At 43.3% G+C, this 23,196-nt stretch overlaps 2 protein-coding genes across 3 annotated transcripts; one reads left to right on the top strand and one right to left on the bottom strand.

The window, feature by feature from the left end:
• Positions 1-9,341, bottom strand: dusp22b (dual specificity phosphatase 22b; the record flags this gene model as incomplete). 2 transcript variants are annotated; one of them, XM_079529407.1, is made up of 7 exons in its annotated part: positions 9,098-9,337; positions 8,385-8,418; positions 7,969-8,051; positions 5,121-5,170; positions 3,465-3,539; positions 1,293-1,464; positions 1-141 (listed from the first exon to the last, which is right to left on the bottom strand). In XM_079529407.1, the coding sequence occupies exons 1-7, from the start codon at positions 9,116-9,118 to the stop codon at positions 1-3; spliced, it is 576 nt and encodes a 191-aa protein (XP_079385533.1). In that variant the 5' UTR covers positions 9,119-9,337. The 2 variants fall into 2 exon arrangements, with proteins under 2 accessions (XP_079385533.1, XP_079385534.1); XM_079529408.1 differs by lacking the exon at positions 5,121-5,170 and having other exon boundaries at positions 9,098-9,341.
• A 1,046-nt stretch (positions 9,342-10,387) lies between these two features.
• On the top strand, positions 10,388-21,957 carry ripk1l (receptor (TNFRSF)-interacting serine-threonine kinase 1, like). Its single transcript, XM_079529870.1, has 11 exons — positions 10,388-10,517; positions 10,836-11,005; positions 12,969-13,119; positions 13,854-13,991; positions 15,015-15,249; positions 15,811-15,960; positions 17,528-17,604; positions 18,663-18,732; positions 19,199-19,816; positions 20,024-20,173; positions 21,372-21,957. Exons 2-11 carry the CDS (start codon positions 10,845-10,847, stop codon positions 21,668-21,670), a joined length of 2,049 nt encoding a protein of 682 aa, XP_079385996.1. The 5' UTR covers positions 10,388-10,517; positions 10,836-10,844; the 3' UTR covers positions 21,671-21,957.
• The last annotated feature ends 1,239 nt before the right edge of the window (positions 21,958-23,196 follow it).

The following is a 23,196-nucleotide window of genomic DNA, read 5'->3' as shown; positions in this document are numbered from 1 at the left end:
TCAGGTGCCTCCGGGTGCTTCATTTGTCTGTACTTCCACCTCTGTCCCATTGGCTTTAGAGGCCCTGGCCAGCAAGCTGCGAATATCAGCCTCATCATTGAAGGGGTTGTCTTTATATTCCTTCCTCAGCCACTCTCTGAACTAGGGAAAGAGAAACAAAACGTGTTTAATCTTTTGACGCTATTGCAAAACCGACACACAAATGCAACTGATTATTGCGAACGAAGTGAGCACTAACTATAGAAGCTGGCCAAATCTGTGTGTCTGTCTGTCTGTGTGTCACGCTGTAACACTACCCGCCCGCCACCAGAGGGCAACTGAAATTGGAACGATACAGAGGTGTGTGTGTGTGTGTGTGTGTGTGTGTGTGTGTGTGTGTGTGTGTGTGTGTGTCAGACTGCCACAACAGCTTTGTTCGCTTCCCACGTTTACGCGTCTTACTTGTAGCTACATCTACTCTACCCTTACAGTATATTATCCTCATTGACGTGTCAAGGCAGGGGGGTGGACTGGCCACAGGACGTACCGGGCATATTCCCGGTGGGCCGCGACCGTAGGGTCAGGCAGGTAGGCCAATAGGCGGCAGGCCACCGGGAAAGGTCCCAGTGGTCCCGCGGACCAGTTTCGGGCCTGCTGCCATTCTGCCAGTGCCATCATGATAATTTCACTGTACCTGTATCAGTGAGTGTATTAAACCCTCTTCTATCTTGAGATAGAAGAGGCTTTTTCTACACTCATAGCGAGGAGACTTATTCTCCGCAATTGGACATTTTTATTTTATTACTTCTTATTTTATTCATTTATTATTTATATCCTTTATTATTACCTGTTTATTATTATCATGGTTTATGGTTTTATTATTGTTGCTTTTGTGGTTCCCTTTTGTGAGGGAACCAGGGACCCATATGTAAGGTGGTTTGTCAAAAAAATGTCAATGTTTGTGAAAATCCTATAAATAAAGTTATATATATATTTAAAAAAAGTGGTTGTATTAGGGCTTGTTTGTTTGTGTGTGCCCAAATTAGTGTTCACTTTTTTACCCTAGGTTTTACGCTCCAGTCGAGTTGAGTCTTGAGCTGGCGGCGCTATTGTTTTTCAGTGAGAAAAGCATGGACAGAGTGGCGCTGGCTGAGGACGTATCGGCAACAACGTGGCTACGTAACGGGTGACGTTATGAAATACGAGTCAACAGCCTGATGGCCATGACTGAGTAGCGAGTGACAAAACAAATTTGCGGAACGCAGCTGGAACCCAGGCTACCCGTTAACCGACTCGCCTCATCTAATACTGACCGTGTCAGCTTGACTGGTCTCAAACGCCTGGAGTTGCCGCTGGAATCCCAGGTTGGGACCGGCACAGGGCCGGGCCACCTTCACTGCAGCCAGTGCCTCCTGCCAGCCCAGTCCTGTCACTGTCATTATGTAAGCCACCACCAGGGTCACACTACGGGACACACCTGCCAGACTGCATGAAGACCGAGATGGACAGAATCAGTGAGAGAAGCACAGACAGTGGTCGAAAAAAAAGAACAAATTAAGCAATAGCACACACGATTGAGTGCTATAATGTGAGATATTGGTTTTGGCATGTTGCAGTCGTATCCACAAGCAAACTGCCATAGATCAGCACAGCAACATTAATATCACGCTATATAGCAGGGGTTTTCAACCCTTTTCATTTCAAGGCCCATTATTTATAATGCATTTGAGCCACAGACCACCATTTGGTGACGTTTACCGTCTCAGACCCAAGTCTTAGACAATGTTGTCGTCGGATAGGATTTCGTCCACAATTCCATGATGTATTTATGTTGGTATCAATAGGAGAGATAACAGGCAAACGATCAAAATAGAAATTCTTCTACAATTGCTCTAATTGTGTAGACTTTAAGAAATTAAGTAATTTGATGTTTCAAATAATGTAACTATTGAGAGTGTAAAATGAAACCAGATGGTTTCATTATACTCTCTCAAGAGTTAAAGATCTATAAGAGTCCATTTGGTTGCCAATTCTCCATCATTTAGCTGGGGACCACCTGGAACCCCCCTCATTTAGCTGGGGACCACCTGGAACCCCCCTCAAGGACCACTGGTTGAGAACCACTGAGCTACAGCGTAACCTCGAGAGCAACTGCAACTGGTTAAAATAATTATCTGGGATATATAAATATCCAAACTGCTTTAGCTGTTTCTGCAGCACTGACAGAGAACAAGAACAAAGTTAAAGACATGGCTGACGGTTGTTCTACCGTCTACATTTTGACCTGAGATCAGATTCTAAAAATGTCTTCTACATCCTGACAGTTTTCTGAAAAAGCTATGTTTCTATGTCAGTGGTTCTTTGATTTTTCAAAAATAGCAGACCTACAAGCTCGTAGCGCGCCACTCGGTGGCGCGCTATGAGCTTGTAGATCTGCTATTTTTCAATAGCTAAAGCATAACATAATGCTAACACCAAAAGGGGTTCCCGCCCAAAATGGGTTAATATTTCACTTAAATATGAGCAAGCCATTTCTCCTAAGGAAATCATAACTGCATTTTCAAAGAAAATCTTAAAGCAAGATGCTTTATGCAACCGGACAGACAGAAGCACACACAGGGCTATATCTTGCGCCACCCCTTAACCTTTAACCCTAAACTAATTTTACCATTTTTTTACTATTTTAAAAAACCTTTTAAAATTGTTCAAATGGCTGATCTACAAGCTCACAATGTCTCGATGTAGATCGGCTAGTTTTAAAAATGTTTTTCAAAATAGTAAAAAATGGCAAATACGTTTAAGGATAAGGGTGGCGCAAGATGGAGCCCTGTCCAGTGCTGCCAGTCCCCAGTACACAAACACAATGCGATATCAGATGACATCTGCTGTTTTGGGAAGTTAAAAGACTAATCTTCTGCTCATTAATCTCTTACGTAACAGTCAAGCATACCCTCTGCCTATAGGAGAGTAGCCTGGTTAATAAACCAGACCGAATCAGCCGTTGGCAAAAAAATGTTTGCCTGCCAGCGGATTAGGGTCTGGCGAGGCTCAGTAGCACGCCTCTTTCCTACAACCGAGAACAGGTCGGGCCAATCGGGACACGGTATGCAATATGGGCGGGCTTTGGTACAGTGACGTTCAATGCTTGAGACCTTTGACTGACAGTAGCTCTGACCAATTGCGTCGAAGAGAAAATGTTTGAACCCGCCCCCCGGGAAATGAAATCTAAGTGGAGCCAGCCCAGACTAATATACCGCGACAGTGTTGTGTGATATTAGTCTGGCTTATTAGCCAGGCTAATAGGAGAGGGCCTGAAGGCATACAGAACAAACATACACAGTCTATATTTGTAATTAATACATAGATAGAAACATTGAGCAAATCCTTGCCTGACGAAGGCCTGAGTATAGACAGCATGTGGGGTAAAGAATGTACGAAAAGGAGAAAAAAAAAGAAGGGTCTCTCCCAGAATAAACATCTCTCACCAGTGAACGAGGACGCCCTCTCTCTTCAGACGGGACTCATGCAGGAACATTATGCTTTGTTTAAAGTGCTGAGTCCTGTGGAGGATTTAAAAAAAAAGTGTGACAACGTTACGTTAATAAGGACCCTGGTATCATTACAGCACTGTGGGCAAGTACAGACAGCCCATTTTATTGAACCTGAATCTTGAGTATGGTTCTAGAGCAGGGGTGGGCAACTGGCGGCCCGGGGGCCACATGCGGCCCCCACCTTCACTTAATGTGGCCCTCAGGTTAATGTCAGAATACTGATATAATATTGGTTTCAGCTGTTTACAATTCCACAACATGCAAAACATGACCCGCTTTATTTACTTCAGTCTAAATTAGTAGCTCAATGCTCAACACAAGTATAATTAAAGGCATTTGAAATTACATAAAAATGTTAATTTTCAGGATTCCAATTCAAAAAGAGCAAAAAATAATTCAAGATTTCAATTTGAATATAGCAAAAATAGCCGATCTACAAGCTGCGCGTTTTGAGCTTGTAGATCGGCTATTTTTGCTACGACAGTAATATATGGCCCTAGGGAGTGAGTGTGGAAATATAGTGGCCCTCTCCATCGTCAAAGTTGCCCACCCCTGTTCTAGAGTATAGAAAAGGGACATGCATCCATGTATGACATGTGTATGTACACATGTTTGTTTGTGTGTGCGTGCTTGCATTTGACTTGCCTTTCACTTGCAGGTTTCACATGCTACTCTGAATTGAAGAGGCATGAGGCTACCAGTGTGATAAGGGTGACTGAGCATCTCACTGGCGTGTAGGCCTATGCGTGTGTGTGCGTGGGCGTGTGTGTGTGCGTGCACACTGGTAAAAATAGAGGCACAGCAGAGACCGTCGTGGTTAAACTGCAGAGCTGAGCACAGGGCTTCCTTCCTGTTCAAAGAACTGCAACAAAAGGTGTAAACGGTGTGTGTGTGTGTGTGTGTGTGTGCGCGCACGTGTGTGTGTGTGTATATGTGTGTGTGTGTACTATTTGTAAGAGACAATGCCAATAATGGAGACCTACACAGGATATTTCCAAAATAATAATTGTTATTAATTTGTTTTGTGTTTTACTTTTTTTGAGTGGTGTAAACCACTCCTACAACTGGCTTTGTTAGTTTGTCTGTCTGTCTGTTCGTACCAAAAAATGAGCATGGTTGCTATGGTCACCCAGTTCACACGGGTGTGATTTCATTACGTCAGACATTACGTCAGACCACAGCTGATCAGTCTATATAAGACCTTACACCACTCAGTTCACACAGGGGTGATTTTTTGAGTGGCTCAGTGGTTAATAGTGATGCTTGTGAATGTGCCTTGTCATATTTTGTGCTTAAAAAAATGAATGTGTTTTTACACATGAATGTCCAATATTAAATTTCATTATTTTAAAACATGTTTTTTTTTAGTAGGCCTATTACTGTCATTGCAACCTATTCAGAGCTGTTGTTCATAATCGAATTGAGAGCTTGTGGAAGCATATCTTTTCATTTTCACGCTAGCTTGAAGAAAATGAACCTGTTGACGCCCCCACACACAGTGCAGCCTCGAATGGATCTGGCATGATTTGGTTCGGCATGTTGTTGTCCTGTACCGTGTTGCTGTTCTACTGCACACTACTGGGTACTTACAGGTTTTGTGTGGGCAGGTCGGCTGCTGAAATGCAGAGATAGGTCATCTCCTATGAGACAATACAGTACTAATAATTACCCGTATGCGTGGTTACTCAATCGTGATCACAGAACACCAAAACAGTAGTCCATACTCATTTCACACGGTGGCCATTTTGCTCTTTGTCTCTTTGTCCTGTTTAACTGTCATGTTGGCGTCCAGTGAAACAATGTGAGATAGCCATGCCTGTTCGTGTTTATTTTTACAACAGAGTGGCTTCCCTCTTGCTTCGGGGGTAGGAGCAGAGCAGGAAACAAAACTTTGCTCTCTGCTGTCTCCAGGTGGGCAGGGTGTCCTCGACGCAAGGTACGCAACGCAAGCAATATGGTTGCGTTGGCTCGGGATCAGATCTCAACCCGACGGAACGAGACAGATCACGTAACTGACGCAACGCAAGGGAGACATTTCTCTCACCCTCCGTTGCGTATGTATTCTTGCGTCGATTACGTTCGACTCTGCAAGGCACTTTAGATCATACCCGTTTAGTCTTGCAGGTCGTATCAATACCAATCAACAAAGCGCTTGAATGTGTTTGCGGCACCCCAAACCCACCTCACCCCTGCCCACTTTGACAGGCTGGAATGGCTTAGGGTCGATGACAGAGTACAGCATCTTGCAATGGGTCTGGTCCACAAGATTCGATACACCACCAAGATACCCATGTACCTGTCTAGATACTTCCTTAATGTTAACGAAGTCCACACCCACAACACCAGAGGAAGTGCAACAAACCATGTACAACCCAGATTCGGCACAAACAAGGGACTAAATTATTTTCGCTCCTATGCTACCAAAATGTGGAACGCCCTACCAACAGTCATTAAAACATGCGAATCCCTTGACTCCTTCAAAACCGCTCTCAAAGGGCACCTACGGACGGCTGCAAATCGAAACTGGCCTCCGTAAAATCTGAATCCCCCCCACCCCCTTTTCCCCTCACTGTATATGTTTCTTTCCCCTTTTTACCTCCCTTATGATGAATTCCTGTTCTGTTCTTTGACTATATAGAAGTGTTTATTTGTACGTCTCTAAATGTTTTGATGAATTGAACAAGGTGGACCCTCTTGTAAACAAGTGTAATGCTTAATTGTATTGAGTTTGTGCTTTAAATCAGGGGTTCTCAACCCGTGGGTCGCGACCCCTCGGGGGGTCGCCAAATTATTTTAGGGGGTCCCCAAATTATTAAAAAAAAAAAAAAAAAAGATTTTTTTTTAAATTTTATTTTCACGATTTTTCAAAAATAGCAGACCTACAAGCTCGTAGCGCGCCACTCGGTGGCGCGCTATGAGCTTGTAGATCTGCTATTTTTCAATAGCTAAATTATAACAATGCTTAAAACACCAAAAGGGGTTCCCGCCCAAAATGGTTTAAGGTTATTGTAGCAGTCAATTTATATTGGGGGTCGGGAGGGGGCGGGGCGGGGGTCCCGAGACATTGCCAAAGCATTTCCGGGGGTCCCCGGCCAAAAACGTTGAGAACCCCTGCTTTAAATGTACTGTAATTCTGCAAACTGTTATATTTCAATCAATCAAAAAGCACATTTCCAATGGTCCACAACACAGATCATGCAGCAAGTAGTGGCAAGACAAGCCCATTGTGATCCCTCCCTCCCTCTTTGTTATTGTATTTAATGTACCGTACATGCATTATTTCATTTGCACGAGCATCTGTGCAATTTACTTTTGTGTACTGAATTTGATCTTATCTGCTTTGTTAAAGGAGCATTCAGTGATTTGGGTGATTTGGGAAAAAAACCCGGTCCACCCGGTAACAAGATGTGCACATGCACACGCTCTACAGTGGGGGAAGTACAACAGACCAACAGCACGTGCACCAAGGCCCGCCCCACTCGATCATGATTGGAGGAAGGCCCCTCTCATCCTGATTGGATGAAGGCTTTGCCACCCAAAGCCCAAACCGAAACTAGGGTTTTTTGACCCCAGGGGTTAAGTGGGGACAGGGAGGAACTCCTTATATGGTCAGCGCACTTTATAGTAGGGGGAGGATTATCCAAAAAATAAGAAAAAATAAGTGATATTTGAATTAAGTGAAATCACTGAATATACCTTTAACTAAACCGTATCCCTCTCTCACCCTTTAACCAAACCATGGTGTGCCCCAAACCTTACCCCCACACACATCATCCATGTTTTGTATACTCCGTATGGATGAATTGTGTTTCACTGTGTATGAAATGTGCTATATGCAAATCAAACTTTGACTCTTGATCTCACCTTTGTCAGCTTTTTCCCCATTCACAATAATGACTAGGAATGTGGGGGGGGGGGGGGGGGGACTAGTTGCAGCAAGTAGGCAGGGAAGCTTCACTCTGGAGTCAATACAAAAAGTCCACACAGACAAAAGCAGCTGCCGCCACACCATCATCATACTGCTAATTCTCAGCATACTCCCCCAGCCCACACAAAAACACAATGCAGCCCACTGGCCCTAACAAATGTTGGCTGGGGTATGTAGTGTCCTAGATACATGAGAATAATAAACTCTCTCTCTCTCTCTCTCTGTTAAATTGCATTCTCCTTCAGGAAAGAGAAGCCGTTTGTTTGGGGGAAACGCCACAGACTAGCCTTAGCAAATACTGCAGGGCAACCAACTTCCCTGAATTACCTGAAAGACTGGTCCATGGACTCAGAGCCGATGTCACGTGTACCGCACTGTCATAGTCACAGGGTTTCGGTCACTAGGGTCACACTATTGACTTTGGCTTCATTCATTAAGTCTCCTTTACTTGAGTGACACACAGTTCCTATAGTCTGCGAAGAAAGAGCCATTATTATGAGCATGTCTTACCTGGAGGATAGGAGCTGCACTGTCATGAATTGACAAGATGTGAGTGATGTTGTTTCTTGCCAACTGCTCTCGGTCTCTCGCATCTTTGAAAGCAATGAATGCAAATGAACAAATGATTAGCCATTGCATCCACAAGACTCCGTGTGGATTCTTTTCCCTTTTTACCTCCTTTATGATGAATTCCTGTTCTGTCTATAGAAGTGTCTATTTGTACGTCTCTAAATGTTTTGATGATTTGAACATGGTGGACCCTATTGGAAACAAGTGTAATGCTTAATTGGGTCGTCCACTCACAGTTAACAGCCTTTGTATTGAGTTTGTGCTTGAAATGTACTGTAATTCTGCAAACTGTTAATAAATTCTTCAATCAATCAATCAATCAATTACAAATAAATTAACATATACTGTAGGCTCACCTTTGAAATTTCCCAAATATAAGTCAGGCAGGACCTGTGTGGAGAGAGAGAGAGAGGCATAAGCATCCTTGTTGAAAGGCTGATGTTGGCAGCCTATATTTAGAAGAACCATACAGACAGACAGCTGAGGGGGCTCAGACAACTGGTGCAACATGTCACTGTACTGGTATGCCAGTGAGCAGATCATAGGACAGGGCGAAATCATAACAGAGGACGGATAGCATTCATCTATTCTGATGGCTGTGGGCTCATCTGGTAGCAATTAAATGATACAGAGAGAGAGAGAGACAGAGAGAGAGAGAGAGAGAGAGAGAGAGAGAGAGAGAGAGAGACAGAGAGAGAGAGAGAGAGAGGACTTGAATGGTTAGAAAAGAAAGTAATTGTGTCAGTCAGTGTCATTGTCATACACATGTAGTATGTCATTGCATTGAGACATTGGACATCCATCTAGCTAGCCTGTGGGATTATTAGGCTATGTCACGGTGAATGTATTTGCGCATAAACAAATTGCTATATTTAGGCTTTATTTGAGTAAACATGCTTTCCAATCAGTTAAACCAAAAAACCCGTGTATCCCCAGCAGCACTCATAGATCATATTGTCTAGATCTCTCTGGTGTGACCAAATCACCGAGGTATCGTAAACTTCACTTGAAGACCGTGTGTAATATATAAGATGCATAAGCGCATACAAGATGAAAGGGAAAGCCATACCTTATTGATACCATTACCCATGATGGCGACAGAATGTGCTCAAGAAGAAATGATGCACGACAACACTGACATTAGCTGTCGTCTGGTCCACGCTGAATTAACAGACGGCATGACGGCTTTCCGAACGGGCTCCCATGCAGCTGCTGCGGACAAGCACTGTCTGTATGTATGCGGGCATGTCTAGTCTACGATCCACTGATCTGTCTAAGCCCCATGCTGCTTTTGCTTTATGGGATTTGTAGTTTTCTCACTTGCCAAAAAAATAAAAAATAAAATAAAATAAAAATAAATCCCAGTTGGTTATCCCACTGGTTCAGTGTGGTGTGGTCCTCAAATTGGTGTCCGTGTCTGCCTCTCCCAGGTGGGGGGGGGGGGGGGGGGGGGGGGGGGTCAATGGCCTGTAGCCTGGAAACCAGACAGTGATATATTAGTCTGGCCATGCCATGCCAGGCTATCATTGGGGGAATTCCAGGGGGTTCCCCTGGCAAAAGGAGGAACAGTTTAAAAGGGGATTTCGCTTTTGACACTTCTGAGATAATTTAATGTGCAAGGAGGATACCCAATGGTAGGCCAACACCTCAAGTTTCAAAGAAACATTTGTTTTTCTTTTTAATCTTAAAAAAATACATGTAAATGTAGTGTTTAGATAAATCACACAAAATGACAAATATTTGTATGATTATCTTTATGTTTATGTCTTTGAATTTTCGAGACCTATTTGTTTTAATTGTCATAATATAATGTTGTGTGTTAAACTGTATTATTATGGTACACGAACACGGGCACACGGCCTACAAAATTCCTCCCAAAACTAAAAACCAGACGGATAACCGGCGAGTTTCAATTGCATTACTGTAATCCCACCAGTAGAGGGAGACAACAATACAATTGGCTGTGCTGGATTATTCTTCTCTTGAAGAGAATTTGTGTTGTGTGCACTGTGCACACAGATTCACAACGAACAGACACCAGTCTACGAAATACCACAACCTACAATATAAAATCATATACGAACTAGCTTTTCATATGATATTGTAGGCTACGTTATTTGGCCTATTATTTGAATGCTGATATCTATCCATGTCGATCGCCAGGTGTAGCCTGCTGTGCAATTTGCTGCTTTTCGATTAGATAATTAATAATGATCTATTTTTTATTATCTAATCTTATATGATGATGATGATCATGCGCAATGAGGAATGTGACATTTTAAAAACATAGTTTCCATTACAGATTGAAAATGTGAAGCCATTGCTCTGCTATTGACTTATCGTTCTTGATGTGTTGCGTTCCATTCCCATCCACTGCAGCAACAGTTTCACTTCAGAGTCTAGTCTACAGTATTGACGACAGCATTAAAAGAGCTCCAGGAACTAAAGTTGTTCTGCAGTCTTCTGTGCTGTGGGCTGATTGTGTTTTGGTAAGCCGCGTTTACCTCCAAACCTGATATTGATACTGCACGATTGACAGCGATTTAATTATTTTTGCTCGAAATGACGAGTTTGACTACTATTCGTTCTTACTTTGTTTGTGGAAGTTTCTTCTGGCTCCCACTTCCGGGGTTTCGCTATTGGAACTAGCTGTTTCATTTTCTATTTCTCTATTTGCTTAAGTTCAGCCTGATATTCACGCGTTGTCATTTGTTTACGTCCATGTTGTCACCTTGTTTACATTGTTGCATGCCGTGTCAATTAACGTGTCATTGAATCTTCTGTCTCGTAAACTCTCGTTTCTATAGCATGCAGGCATGGCCACAGCTGCGCCAGAATCCTTTCATATGAGCTCATCTGACTTGATCAAAAAGGAGCCTTTGGACTACGGCGGGTTTGGTGAAGTGTACCTGTGTTACCACAAGACCCTGGGCCATGTGGTGCTGAAGACCGTCTACACAGGCCCTCAACGCAATGAGTGAGTCATGTAGGCCAGCCGGCCAGGGGATGGGATGGGATGGGATCCCCCTTTTTCTGCGTAAACAAGATGCTTACTATTCTCCAGTCCCAGGCCAGAGCACAGCACACATTCAATGAAGTTAGGGTTGGGTTGCCCACTTCCAAATAATGCATCCATCCTATTACTGTTAGTTAACCAGTAGCCTCGGAAACCCAGACGTTTTTATTTCTAGGGAGAAAAAAACCCTGTAACCAGTAACCAACCAAGTTCCTATTCATGAACATAAAAGAGAAGTAATCTGAACTGTGGATGTTGTCCATTGTCCTACAGTACCAGTGTTTCTTTACTTTTACATTTTACTATTACATCCTTTACTCGGTTGACCAATTGTCCCTCAGGGCTTCATAGTGCATTTCATGTTAGTTTGTGCTCTACACTGAATACCTTCCCTGAAAATAGCCGATCTACAAGCTCACACAACATCGCAATGCAATGTGTTGTGAGTCGTGACTTGTGTTGTGAGCTTGTAAATTTGCTATTTTTTGCAAAGGTTTCCCCCAGAATACGGATGTTGGGTTTAAGTGGTTAATACGGAAGCTGCATGCATGACACATTTAATCACGTTTCCTGTTAATTTTTATTTTGATCCTTTACTTTGATACGAATCACGATTTGATACATTTCTCAGTTTTTGAGATTGAGAATGACTAGACTGGTGTCCGGCTGTAGAGCACTGAGTCGGTAACGATGGAAGTTGGAGATCCATGTCCCACCTGGCTATGCAATAGAGGGTATGCGCGTGACATCATCATCAAACCCGGAAGTTATGCGGGAACGCCTACTGAGTGACAAAAAACTACTTTCTGGCCTTGACAGCCCATACATCCAAACAGAAAAGTCCTATTTGATTGCATTAAACAACGTTAAACAATGTTAAACTCACTTTGCATGTTGCTTTGCCACTCAATGTGCCATTCATTTTTAGCATGCGCATACCCTCTATACCCGTTGTACCTGTGTCAGAGTACCAGTTGCACCCATCTGTCTGTGTCCCTTTTATGCCCATATATGGAGTTCTGTGTCAGGCATATGCCCAAATATGGAGTGATGTCATTGTCAGAACAGGCCAGCTCCATATCATAGTATGGAGAGTATTGATATGGAGCTGTTTACCACACTCACAGTAAATATTGTTAGTGCAGTGACTGCCATTAGGCAAGTACTTGCACCTGTTATTTATTTAACAGTAAAAAATATTGACTATATTTGCAATAGTTTTGGCTTTTGGCGAGCTACTTCTCCCACAGTTTTTGCCGCCACATCCATGGGGCCACCACACGTGCCATTTATCAAAATTGCACCTTTCCAGTTCATCCATTTTGTTACTCAAGAGAGTATACAACATAAAATGTTATTACATTACACTTGTACACTGAGTTGAGTTAAATTCAAACTGGGGATGTTACTGTGCAGTGCCAGTGACACTGTAGAGACAGCCTAACCCATACATGGGCAACTGGAGGCCCGGGGGCCACATGCGGCCCCCACCTTCAATTAATGCGGCCCGCAGGTTAATATCTAAATATTGACATATTATTGATTTCAGCTGTTACAATTCCAAACATGCAAACAAACATGACCCGCTTTTATTACTTCAGTCTATATTAAGTATTACAAAATAATTGCCTTTTCTATGTCCATTGTATTTGCATTTAAGTTCATAAAGTTAACATATGTATAACTAAATGCATTTGAAATTAAATAAAAATGTTACATTTCAGGATTCCAATTCAAAAATAGCAAAAATAAATAAATCAGGATTTCAATTCAAATATAGCAAAAAAATTGCAGATCTACAAGCTCAAAACTCGTCGCAGTGCGACACGTTTTGAGCTTGTAGATGGGCTATTTTTGCTACGACTGCCCTCTCCATCGTCAAAGTTTCCCGTCCCAGGCCTAACCGTGCCGTTGTTCTGTTCAGTAAGAAGTCCCTGCTGGAGGAGGGCAGCCTGATGACCAGGCTGAACCATGAGCGGGTGGTGAAGCTGCTGGGTGTGATCATGGAGGATGGGGACTACTCTCTGGTCATGGAGCTCATCCCCAAGGGAAACCTGCTTGTCATGCTACAGCAGGTGAGATGCCTTCTTGCATGGACGCTTCTTTCAAAAATAATGGCAAGATTTAACCCATTTAGGCCTGACGTCGAAAAAAGAAAAGAAATGTCTTCTAAATTCTGACAGTTTTCTGAAATACCTCATGTTTCTGTATCAGTGGTTCTCCATATTTGTAATTGGCCTAAAGTATAACATAATGCTTAAAACACCAAAAGGGGTTCCCACCAAGCATGGGTTTAACAACCCCGGAGTGCCTATTTTGGGCTTTGTCCTTATAAGCTCATTTATTTTTTCTTCTTTCAGCATTTCCGTACAACCTACAGTCATAGCTCCTTTGAAAGCTAGGCACTGTTATGTAATATCCACTTTTTCTTTCTTTTTTCTCTCATGCTGATGGATAGTGGGTGTGCTGGCATGTACTTTTATTGATTGAAGAAAACATATTTTGCACACTACCTCTCTATATGCATTTTCTTTAGGAATTTGATGCTGTTTCAAAGTAGAATTAAATATAATTGCATTGTCTGATTTTGAATAAGATCACACAGAAGCATAATAAAAGAGAAATGCACCTGAACAAGAGCTGGAGCGGGATGCATTTGTTGTATAATTGAACCTGGTGTGATATATTTTCCCAGGAGGGGAATTGCATTGCGTGTACGAGTACATGCGTGCATTTGTTTTTTAAATGGAACAAATTAATTAAAGCACATACACATCTTCCAGGTTTTAAGCATTCATATGTCTTCCAGGTTCCTGTGCCAATATCCATCAAGGGCAGAATTATTCTAGAGATTCTGGAGGGCATGGTGTACCTGACGAAGAACCACGTCATACACAAGGACTTGAAACCTGAAAACATTTTGGTGGACAAGGATTTTCACATCAAGGTACAGCACACTATAAGATGTCTGTGGGCCTTATACAGTATGTTTTGGCCAGTAATCTGTACTATATTGATGTACTGTACAAGTGTACAAATGGACTTAATAGATCCCATAAACTTTTAAATCTCTTTAAAACCCCTTTTCTTTAATCTTTCTTAATCGTTTACCCGCCAGGAACATAGGAATTTTAAAACGTAGAATCTTGTAGCCTGCCACAAACGGAAAAGCCGTTTTAACAGCGATGTATTCATTAATGCATGTTTTAATACGATCGTATCGAAATCTACCGTCAGTTAGCTTTGTTATGCTTCTGACACAATGGGCGCGGCCATTTTGAAAATGCGCGCGCATCCACTAACATTGTCGGCTCTGTTTTCAGACGGCTTTATCTCACAGAAGCGACATTGCAGAGGACGCTTTGTCCCAGACAAGCGTTTTCAACGGCCTGTAGCAGGCGCTGTGATACTCGCGGTCCACTTTTTCCACCACCGACCGAGAGAACGAGCACCAGCTTCGTCAACACACACGGAATGGTTTCATAGTAAAATGCGATTACGGATATTTGGCTCTTCAAAGTAAGTGTCACGCGTGATTAAACCATGGCAATACGCAATCGAGGGATTAATTAATGGCGGCAGGCTAAGAGTTAATTAATGGTTGTTCAATTGCTTGTCTGCTTTTATTCATTGGTAAAGCACTTTGTAATTATAATGTTTTTCTTCTAAATTTGCTATATAAATTCTAATTAATCATTTATAAACTAATACTCTTTGCTGTGTACATTGAACCAGAGTGTAGAGTAGGAGAGTAGCGACACGCTTTGATCTCGCTGCAAAGTGTGTGCCTACGGGCTATAGTTCCAAACATTGCTCCCATGGCTGGAACCATCCTATTGAGATAGAATGAGCACTTCCGCATTCCATTGTTACAATGGGAGTCAACGCTAATGTCGCCACTCTCTTTACTATATTACTCTGCATTGAACGTGCATGTGTGTGTGTGTTTGCTTGCTTGCATGCTTGGCAGATTGCAGACCTTGGCATGGCCACCTGCCAGACATGGAGCAAACTCACAAAGGAGGAGACTCGCAGGAAGAGTCGCATGGGGCACACCGGGGCTGGCACCAGGGGTGCAGGCACGCTGAGCTACATGGCTCCAGAACATCTGCAGAGTATTCACATCCGCTCCACGGAGAAGTCTGACGTCTATAGCTTTGGAATTGTGGTCTGGGTTGTCCTCACCGGCGAAGAACCGTATGAGAGTGAGTAATTAAAGGATAGAGACCTAACCGGAGCGTTGGCCCCGCCCCAGCACCCGGAAGACTGCCGGAAGTACAATTATAACTCAATGGCTCAAGCGAGCGGAAGTTTAGCTTAGCCTAGGACCTCAAATTTGAGGTCCGGGATAATAAATGGACGACTTAAACCGCAATAGCATTAGCATCCCTATTCTGGGGCGAGCAGATGTACAGTGAGCTTTTATTTTTTGCAAATCTCTGCTGTCCGGAGGGAACCTCATAACTCCAAAATGTTAATTTTTCAGGAAATGAAAAATATACGTTTTTTAAGGAAATTAATAAAACCTTATATTTTTTTGATGCAATACTGCCTCATCAAAGTTGGTGTTGTGACTTTAGATATTGTCAATTACTTGCATGAGAAGGAGAGAGGTGGTGGAGTTAAGGTTTTGTCCAATGTGTTTTTTTTACTACTTACTAGGAGTTAAGTGGTCAAATACTAATAGTAGTAGTAATATATGTGTATATAATAATTTATAAATATGTATAAACACACAAATATATCTATTTTCACGCCTGTAACAGACGCCAGGAGCGAGGAGCATCTTTGCTGGTGTGTGTGTAAAGGTAACCGCCCTGCTGAGGAGTTGATCTCGGAGGACACGCCCTCGGAGATCATTGAGCTGATGAAGAGCTGCTGGCAGCACGAACCACAGCAAAGGCCAACTTTTGAAGGTACAAATTCCTGACCGTTTTCTGAAAAACCTCATGTTTCTATGTGTCAGTCGTTCTCAAACATTTTGATGTCAAGGACCCCCAGAAATATATGTACGTAATTGGTCGCCGACCCCCATCTGAAAATATTTTGTTCCAGGGACCCAGAAGCAAAGATTTGACTTAAAAAAAGATTTGCGCCACATTTTCCGCAATGTTTAAAAAAACATGCTCATAGCGCGGCACACGGTGCCGCGCTATGAGCTATTTTTCAATAGCCAAAGTATAACATAATGCTTAAAACACCAAAAGGGGTTCCCGTTCAGAATGGCTTAAATAACACAACCTTAAATATTCCCGAAACGTCAGATTTTACGACATGAACAACCGGAATACGATCAAACAACTTGCTAGAAAGAAACGGTTTCCCCCTGTGGAGCATGTGGGTTTCTGTCCTAACGCAGGTTGTACATACTGTATATACGTTTGGAGACCTGACAGTCCTATATAAGATTGCAAATAGGCTGCGATATGCTTGTCATTGTCAAAGCGTGTTAGCCTACCTCTGATCTGCGGTCCGTGGTCAAAATCATCTTGCACATACGTGCGCTCTGATGTTTTAACATGAGCCAGTAAAGCACTGTTTAAATGGCTGAATGATTATGCATCTAACTTGTAAGTTGTAACATTGTTATATTATATTATATATGTTATAATTGCGCGATTTTAATTGCTTGTACAGTTGGAAATATCCTACCAATTTCATATGACACATCGTTGATGTATGCCTTTACAAAATATAACTTTTTCAGCATTATTTTTTTTATTATTATTTATTAGTTTTATAGCTATGCATTTCTGGAGTGAATACATATGTTTTTGATGCCTGTCAAATGTGGTCAGACAAATGCTGCTGCTCCGCTTGTCTATGACAGAAAAAACGGCTGTAGACTACTGTCATAGCCAACGACAGCTCCTGTGCGTGCGTGCGTGCGTGTGTGCGTGCGCACGCTCAAAGAAACAAAGACGGCATGCATATCTGCTGACTCTGCTGAGGCTGTGGTGTAAAATCTTATACAGGGGTTATTGTGTAATTCCACTACAAAATCCTGAGTGCTAATTTTATCTTTGATAAATTTGATATGCCCAAATAAATGACTGCAGCACTCGATTGCTTCTGCACGTCTCATTCATTTGCAGGGGGTGTAAAGTCTCTTACGGTCCCCTTTTGACGCCCTCGGAGTTAAATGAACACTTTGGCTTTTGCTGTGTAGTGTTAATTTCCCAGGGTCATGTGACTCCGTTAACCCATTCTGACCTGAGATCAGATTCTAAAAATGTCTTCTACATCCTGACAGTTTTCTGAAAAAGCTATGTTTCTATGTCAGTCGTTCTTCGATTTTTCAAAAATAGCAGACCTACAAGCTCGTAGCGCGCCACTCGGTGGCGCGCTATGAGCTTGTAGATCTGCTATTTTTCAATAGCTAAAGCATAACATAATGCTAACACCAAAAGGGGTTCCCGCCCAAAATGGGTTAACTTAATTACGGTGGCCTCTTTCCCTGCCTCCTCTCTTCCAACTATTCAGATAGCTACAACCTATTCCTGCCCGTCTACAAGGAAAAGATGGAACCAGATGTAGAGAGAGACTCGCTTTGTCTAAGGGTAAGTTTAACCACATGGCCTGCCCTAGCGCCCCTATTCTGGGGTAAACATTCAGCGAAAATAGCAGATATACAAGATCACAATGCGTTGCAACACGACACGTTGTGAGCTTGTAGATTGTCTATTTTCAGCAAAGACATTTAGTGTAAAGCGAAAAATCACACCCGTGTGAAGAAACTGGTGCAACTCCGTGTGGGCGTCCCCGGGGGGGTTCCTGAAACTTCCAGACCCACAGGAACGCGCCCAGGGGGCCGGGCCGGTTCCGGCGAGCCGCCCCGCGTCCGAAACAGTTGAGAAATGACAGTTACAGTGTGGGGGTCCCTCTACTGTACTGTCACACCCAAAATCATCATATATACAGTTAATATGTGTGTGTTAGGCTGCACAACAGTGACACTTTTTTCACTATTTTCGTGCTCAGACCCAACCAGGGACAGAAACAGGCAGCCAGCCAGCCAGCCACAGACACACAAAGCTGCATAAGGAAGTGGTTGCACCACTTAAAAAGGTTGTGGCCAGGAATAGACCCCTGGGAGAGTCCCAGTCAATAGAAGTAGGGTTTAAGACAGTGGTTAATATTTGTGCTGGGATCATAGACATATAAACGTAGACGCTCTTTCCGGGACATGAGCGGGACATAAGTCCCGGAAAAGACGCGCTGTGATTGGCCAGTAGTCACTTGAGGTCCCCTGGCTCTGATGTTGTATTAATAACTTTGTTGTTTGTCTTTGTCTTGTCATGTAGGCTATTGTACGTTATGACTGTTATAAAGATTTAAAAAAAGCCTTCAGCACTTCTGCTTGACTTCCTGCCTTCATTGGAGACACGTCGCTCCAATGAACTGCAGCGGCCAGGCGGTACACACACACACACACACACACAGTGTACCTTATTTTATTTTTAGTTTATTTCATTCAGTCATTTTAATGAAGTGAGCTTGCATGCGTGTCAATAATTGGCAGCATTGCTGAAAGTGAAATTAGATGGGTTGGAAAGAAATATTGAATTTATACTCCATCCATCTCCTGACCTTTAAACTTAATCTCATTGTCATGCAGAACTTGTATGAGGGTCCTGAGGAGCTTGTTGAGAAAATGAAGTCATTATCCAATTCCATGCCCCCAGAAGGTGAGTGATAAACCCACTTCAACCCCACCGTCTTCCTGCTGCCATAGTCTACATTCTTCTTGGCATATTATAATCCAACATATGTGAACTTTAACCTAATAAATGATTCCTTTGGCATAACTTTGTAGAGAAATGATTATGGATGAGGCCGCGTCCACACAAAGCATTTTTGAGCTAAAGCGTTCCTCTTCCCAGAAAGCATCGTGCTTCAGTGCTCTATAGTCTGCATAGTCCAACTTTTGGAGAGGAATGCTACTCTTTTGATCCTCCTGGACTTCTCATAGTGTTTTTTCAGCTAAGCTATTTGTGCTAATAACACAGGTGACAAAGCACGGCACCAGTTTAATTGGTTCTAATGTTGCGCGTGTCAATACACTGTGCGAGCGCTATGGACAAGATATCCAAAGCACCCATGCTTTCTGTGGACACAGCCCCCCTAACGCCATCCTGCCTTCTCACCTCTCAGACTGTCCAGCACCGCTGGTGAGCTCGGAGAGAAGCGGAGCGGTCCCTGTTCCCGTGGAGGCCAGCATCGAGGACCTGCACTACCTTCCCCATGAGCCCGTCGTGGAGCCTTGCATCGAGTCGGATGCCAGGGCGTCCAATGGCCCTTCAGCCTTGGAGCACAAACTAGAAATGGAGCTGCAGTACCACAAAAACGGCAGCTACGTCTGTGCGGAGCAGCCCGACTCGGCCAACAACCCCTGCCACCCTGGCTACCAGAACCACTTGCCCCCGCAGCGGCTCAGCTCGTGGGATCACAGAGACAGGCAGCCGGTGCAGGACCGCTCCTCCCCCCTGCCTTCTTCGGTCACGTCCTGGACCAAAGCCGAGCCGGTCCAGCCCGCCAGTCAAGACGACGGCTACTGCCACCCGATGGCAGACGACCTCTACGAGTCCGTGACCACCTCGCCGTACCGACCGCCGGCGAGCTACATGCCCACGTCACAAAGCACCCCGTCTTTAACCCAGCACTCCCAGCAATGGTCGTACTCCCCGTTCCCCCGGCAGCAGTCCTGCCCGGTGCCCGATACGACTGCCCCCGACTTCACCCAGATCAGATCACTGCAAGATACAAGTGCAGGTGAAATATATATATATATATATACATTTTCTTTTCTGAAGCAATTCCGTGTTACCAAACGCACACACTCACACAGATTTCTGAAATGTGCTTGAAATGTGCTTACCTGCCTCTGCCAGGTAATTTCCGTGCGTATACTAAACTGTGTGTGTGTGTGTGTGTGTGTGTGTGTGTGTGTGTGTGTTCGTGTGTGTTCGTGTGTTCAAGGAAAACTTATCATCCAACATGCCACAGGTGTCCAGATTGGCCACAACAACACCCTGCATCTGAGGAGCCCTGATTCCCTTTGCAGTTTGTCATCCTTTCAGTCCAACGGTTCAGCTTCCTCTTCCCTCAGAGAGGCCATTCACAAGTATGGTAAGTCATGCCTATATTTATGTGTTTAAAAACAGACGTATAACATACCAAACATTGCCTAAATTCACCACTAGCTGAAGACTTTATCCAGTTTAACCCATTAAACCCATGACGTAAAAAAAAAAAAAAAAAAAAAAACGTTCGCTCTGAAAGAATATATACCATTACCTATTCAAAGATTTGTGCCGCATTTTTACGATTTTTCGAAAATAGCAGACCTACAAGTTCATAGCGCGCCACTCGGTGGTGCGCTATGAGCTTGTAGATCTGCTATTTTTCAATAGCTAAAGCACAACATAATGCTAACACCAAAAACGGTTCCCGCCCAAAACGGGTTAAACTAATAGTCATTTTTATGTTGCTTCTGTGATTCTAGTGATTCACCATAGCATAGTGTAGTCAAACCACAATTAACAGAAGCACTAAATGCCTACAAAGTGAACTCTGCCAATATTAAAAAATAATCGTGGTACACAATTATGGGAAAGTGAAATGTTATATTTATTACCCTAGCACAGGGGGTTCCAAAACTGTGGCACCCCTTGTGGTGCACGAACGCCCTCTAGGTACGTGACATGAAAAGGGTAATGGCGGTTTTATGGTGTTATTTAGCATAAACGGCAAAATCCGGTGAACCACTGTTGTAACTAGATGTATAGAGCAGCTGCAGGAGTATACAGCAGCTGCTTGTCTCTCAGTGCAGTGACATCCTGTGATTATTTGCCATAATCAGGAGGTAACAGGTGGTGCACGGCCAAAAAAGTATGGGGACCGCTGCCCTAGCACAAATAAACTTATATGTGGGAGTGGGAGACCTTCAAACTTACCGATTGGAACACTAGAAGACTTATCTAGGTCCTGTTGCAATTTGCGACAGTTGCTCTTTTTAGGGTGGTTTTGATTGAATGAGGATATTTGGTGGCAGAATAGAATAGCAGTGTTGTACCAGCTCAGATATCGCTTCGGCACCGCCACCAGGGGGCGCCAAACGTCCCAGACCGCCACCATATATATATTTTATTTTATATTTTTTTATTTTTTTCAAAAAAAAAAGTCTAAAAGTTTTTTTTTTACCATGTTATAAAACACGAAAAACACGTCATTGGCGCTCCAGGACATCATGAAAAAGAAGTTAAATAAGTCCTTGGCGACCATTGAGTTAAGATCACCCATGATATTTTCCCCTTATAACAACCAGAGGACCACGCTGTGACCGAGGAGCACCTGGATCTATTGAGGGACAACATTGGCTCCAACTGGAAGCGCTGCGCGCGGCGCCTCGGTCTGTCCGACGTGGAGGTGGACACCATCGACCACGACTACAGCCGCGACGGCCTGCCGGAGATCGTGCACCAGATGCTGGAGCGCTGGAGGATGAAGGAGGGCAGCGTGGGCTGCACGGTGGGCAAGCTGTGCCAAGCTCTGGAGGGATGCATCAAAATAGCCGTCGTCCAAAAACTGCTGGACACCTTCAGGGGCACTTCTTCCTCCTCTTAGACCAGGGGTGGGCAACTGGCGGCCCGGGGGCCACATGCGGCCCCCACCTTCACTTAATGTGGCCCTCAGGTTAATGTCAGAATACTGATATAATATTGGTTTAAACTGTTTACAATTCCACAACATGCGAACATGACCCGCTTTAATTACTTCAGTCTAAATTAGTAGCTCATTGCTTCAACACAAGTATAATTTAAAGGCATTTGAAATTACCTAAAAATGTTAATTTTCAGGATTCCAATTCAAAAATAGCAAAAAATTATTCAAGATTTCAATTCGAATATAGCAAAAATAGCCGATCTACAAGCACAAAACGTGTCGCAGCGCGACGCGTTTTGAGCTTGTAGATCGGCTATTTTTGCTACGACAGTAATATAATGGCCCTAGGGAGTGAGTGTGGAAATATAGTGGCCCTCTCCATCGTCAAAGTTGCCCACACCTGTCTTAGACCACTGGTTCACCAAACGTTTTCATGTCGAGGACCCCCCCAAATAAAAAGTGTTTGACATCGGGACTATGAGTTGTGCGACCTCTCCTTTTCTATTTTAAAGTTTGTCCCCCGTGGTCAGCACCTCCCTACTCTTGGTGTGCGCTCCTACCATTTTGTTTGCAAGGACCCCCAAATTGACACCAATTAGCCCGAGGACCCCCCATTTGAAAAGATATGCCAAGGACCCCCATGAGAGAAGATTTTTACGGCTCTAGCAGTGATTCTCAAACTGTTTAATGTCAAGGACCCTCAGTTTGACATGCATTAGTCTACGGACCCCCATTTAATGGCATTTCTATCTCTGGGACCTGCAATTTATATTGTAAAATCAATATTAATTTAACTCCGTGTACAACGGGTCCATTTGGTTCCATTTGTACAACTTTCTGAGTTACAGACCCATAAGGGTCCATTTGGTTCCAAACTATCAATTAGCTGGGGACCCCCTGGGGAACCACTGTCTTAGACCACTTAAACATGGCTCCGGTTGTGGTTGTTCTTTCTTGCATTCCCTGTAAGTTTAAAGTTTAATTTTTTTTATTTTGGGACTTTTTTTCTGTTTTTCATACGTCTGAGGATTCTTCTAGACCTGCAAGGCAGACATAATTTTGACAACATCTGAGCTTATTATATTATATTGTTGCATTTTAAGGCTGTTTGTTGCTGTTCAAATTGACTGATCATCTCTCACTTTGATCAAAAGAAAGACCACATGGACTTGATAGCAAACTCAAGCAACACAAAAAAATGTAAGCGCTGTCTCTATTCTGTCCATCTGGGGATGTCTAAGATTTGTTTTATCATTTCTTCTCAGTTTTATTTGAACTGTCTTTCTATTTAAATGTGTAAAGTACTAATGCTCTGTCTAAATGTCTTAATGTTTTGTATAAAGAACTATGAAGTGTCCTATACGAAATAAACTCTTTGAATAGGTTGAACCCACAGTTAGGGATTACAGACAATAATGGACTTCAGCGGGAGATTCATGAGCTGCGTAGAGAGACCCTGGCGGTAACTAAAGAGCCCCAAATCACCA

Source organism: Electrona antarctica (genome assembly GCF_951216825.1).
Source record: "Electrona antarctica genome assembly, chromosome: 19".
Taxonomy (NCBI): domain Eukaryota; kingdom Metazoa; phylum Chordata; class Actinopteri; order Myctophiformes; family Myctophidae; genus Electrona; species Electrona antarctica.
Note: the sequence above shows the minus strand (reverse complement) of the source record. Positions and strands in the feature narration are given on the sequence as shown.

What these genes read in the sequence shown, in the direction of transcription:
- ripk1l (XM_079529870.1), top strand. Translation starts at nt 10,845, where the DNA reads ATGGCCACAGCTGCGCCAGAATCCTTTCATATGAGCTCATCTGACTTG. An exon ending in TGCTTGTCATGCTACAGCAG is followed by an intron (nt 13,120 to 13,853) that starts GTGAGATGCCTT and finishes TATGTCTTCCAG; the next exon opens with GTTCCTGTGCCAATATCCAT. An exon ending in CGGCGAAGAACCGTATGAGA is followed by an intron (nt 15,250 to 15,810) that starts GTGAGTAATTAA and finishes CGCCTGTAACAG; the next exon opens with ACGCCAGGAGCGAGGAGCAT.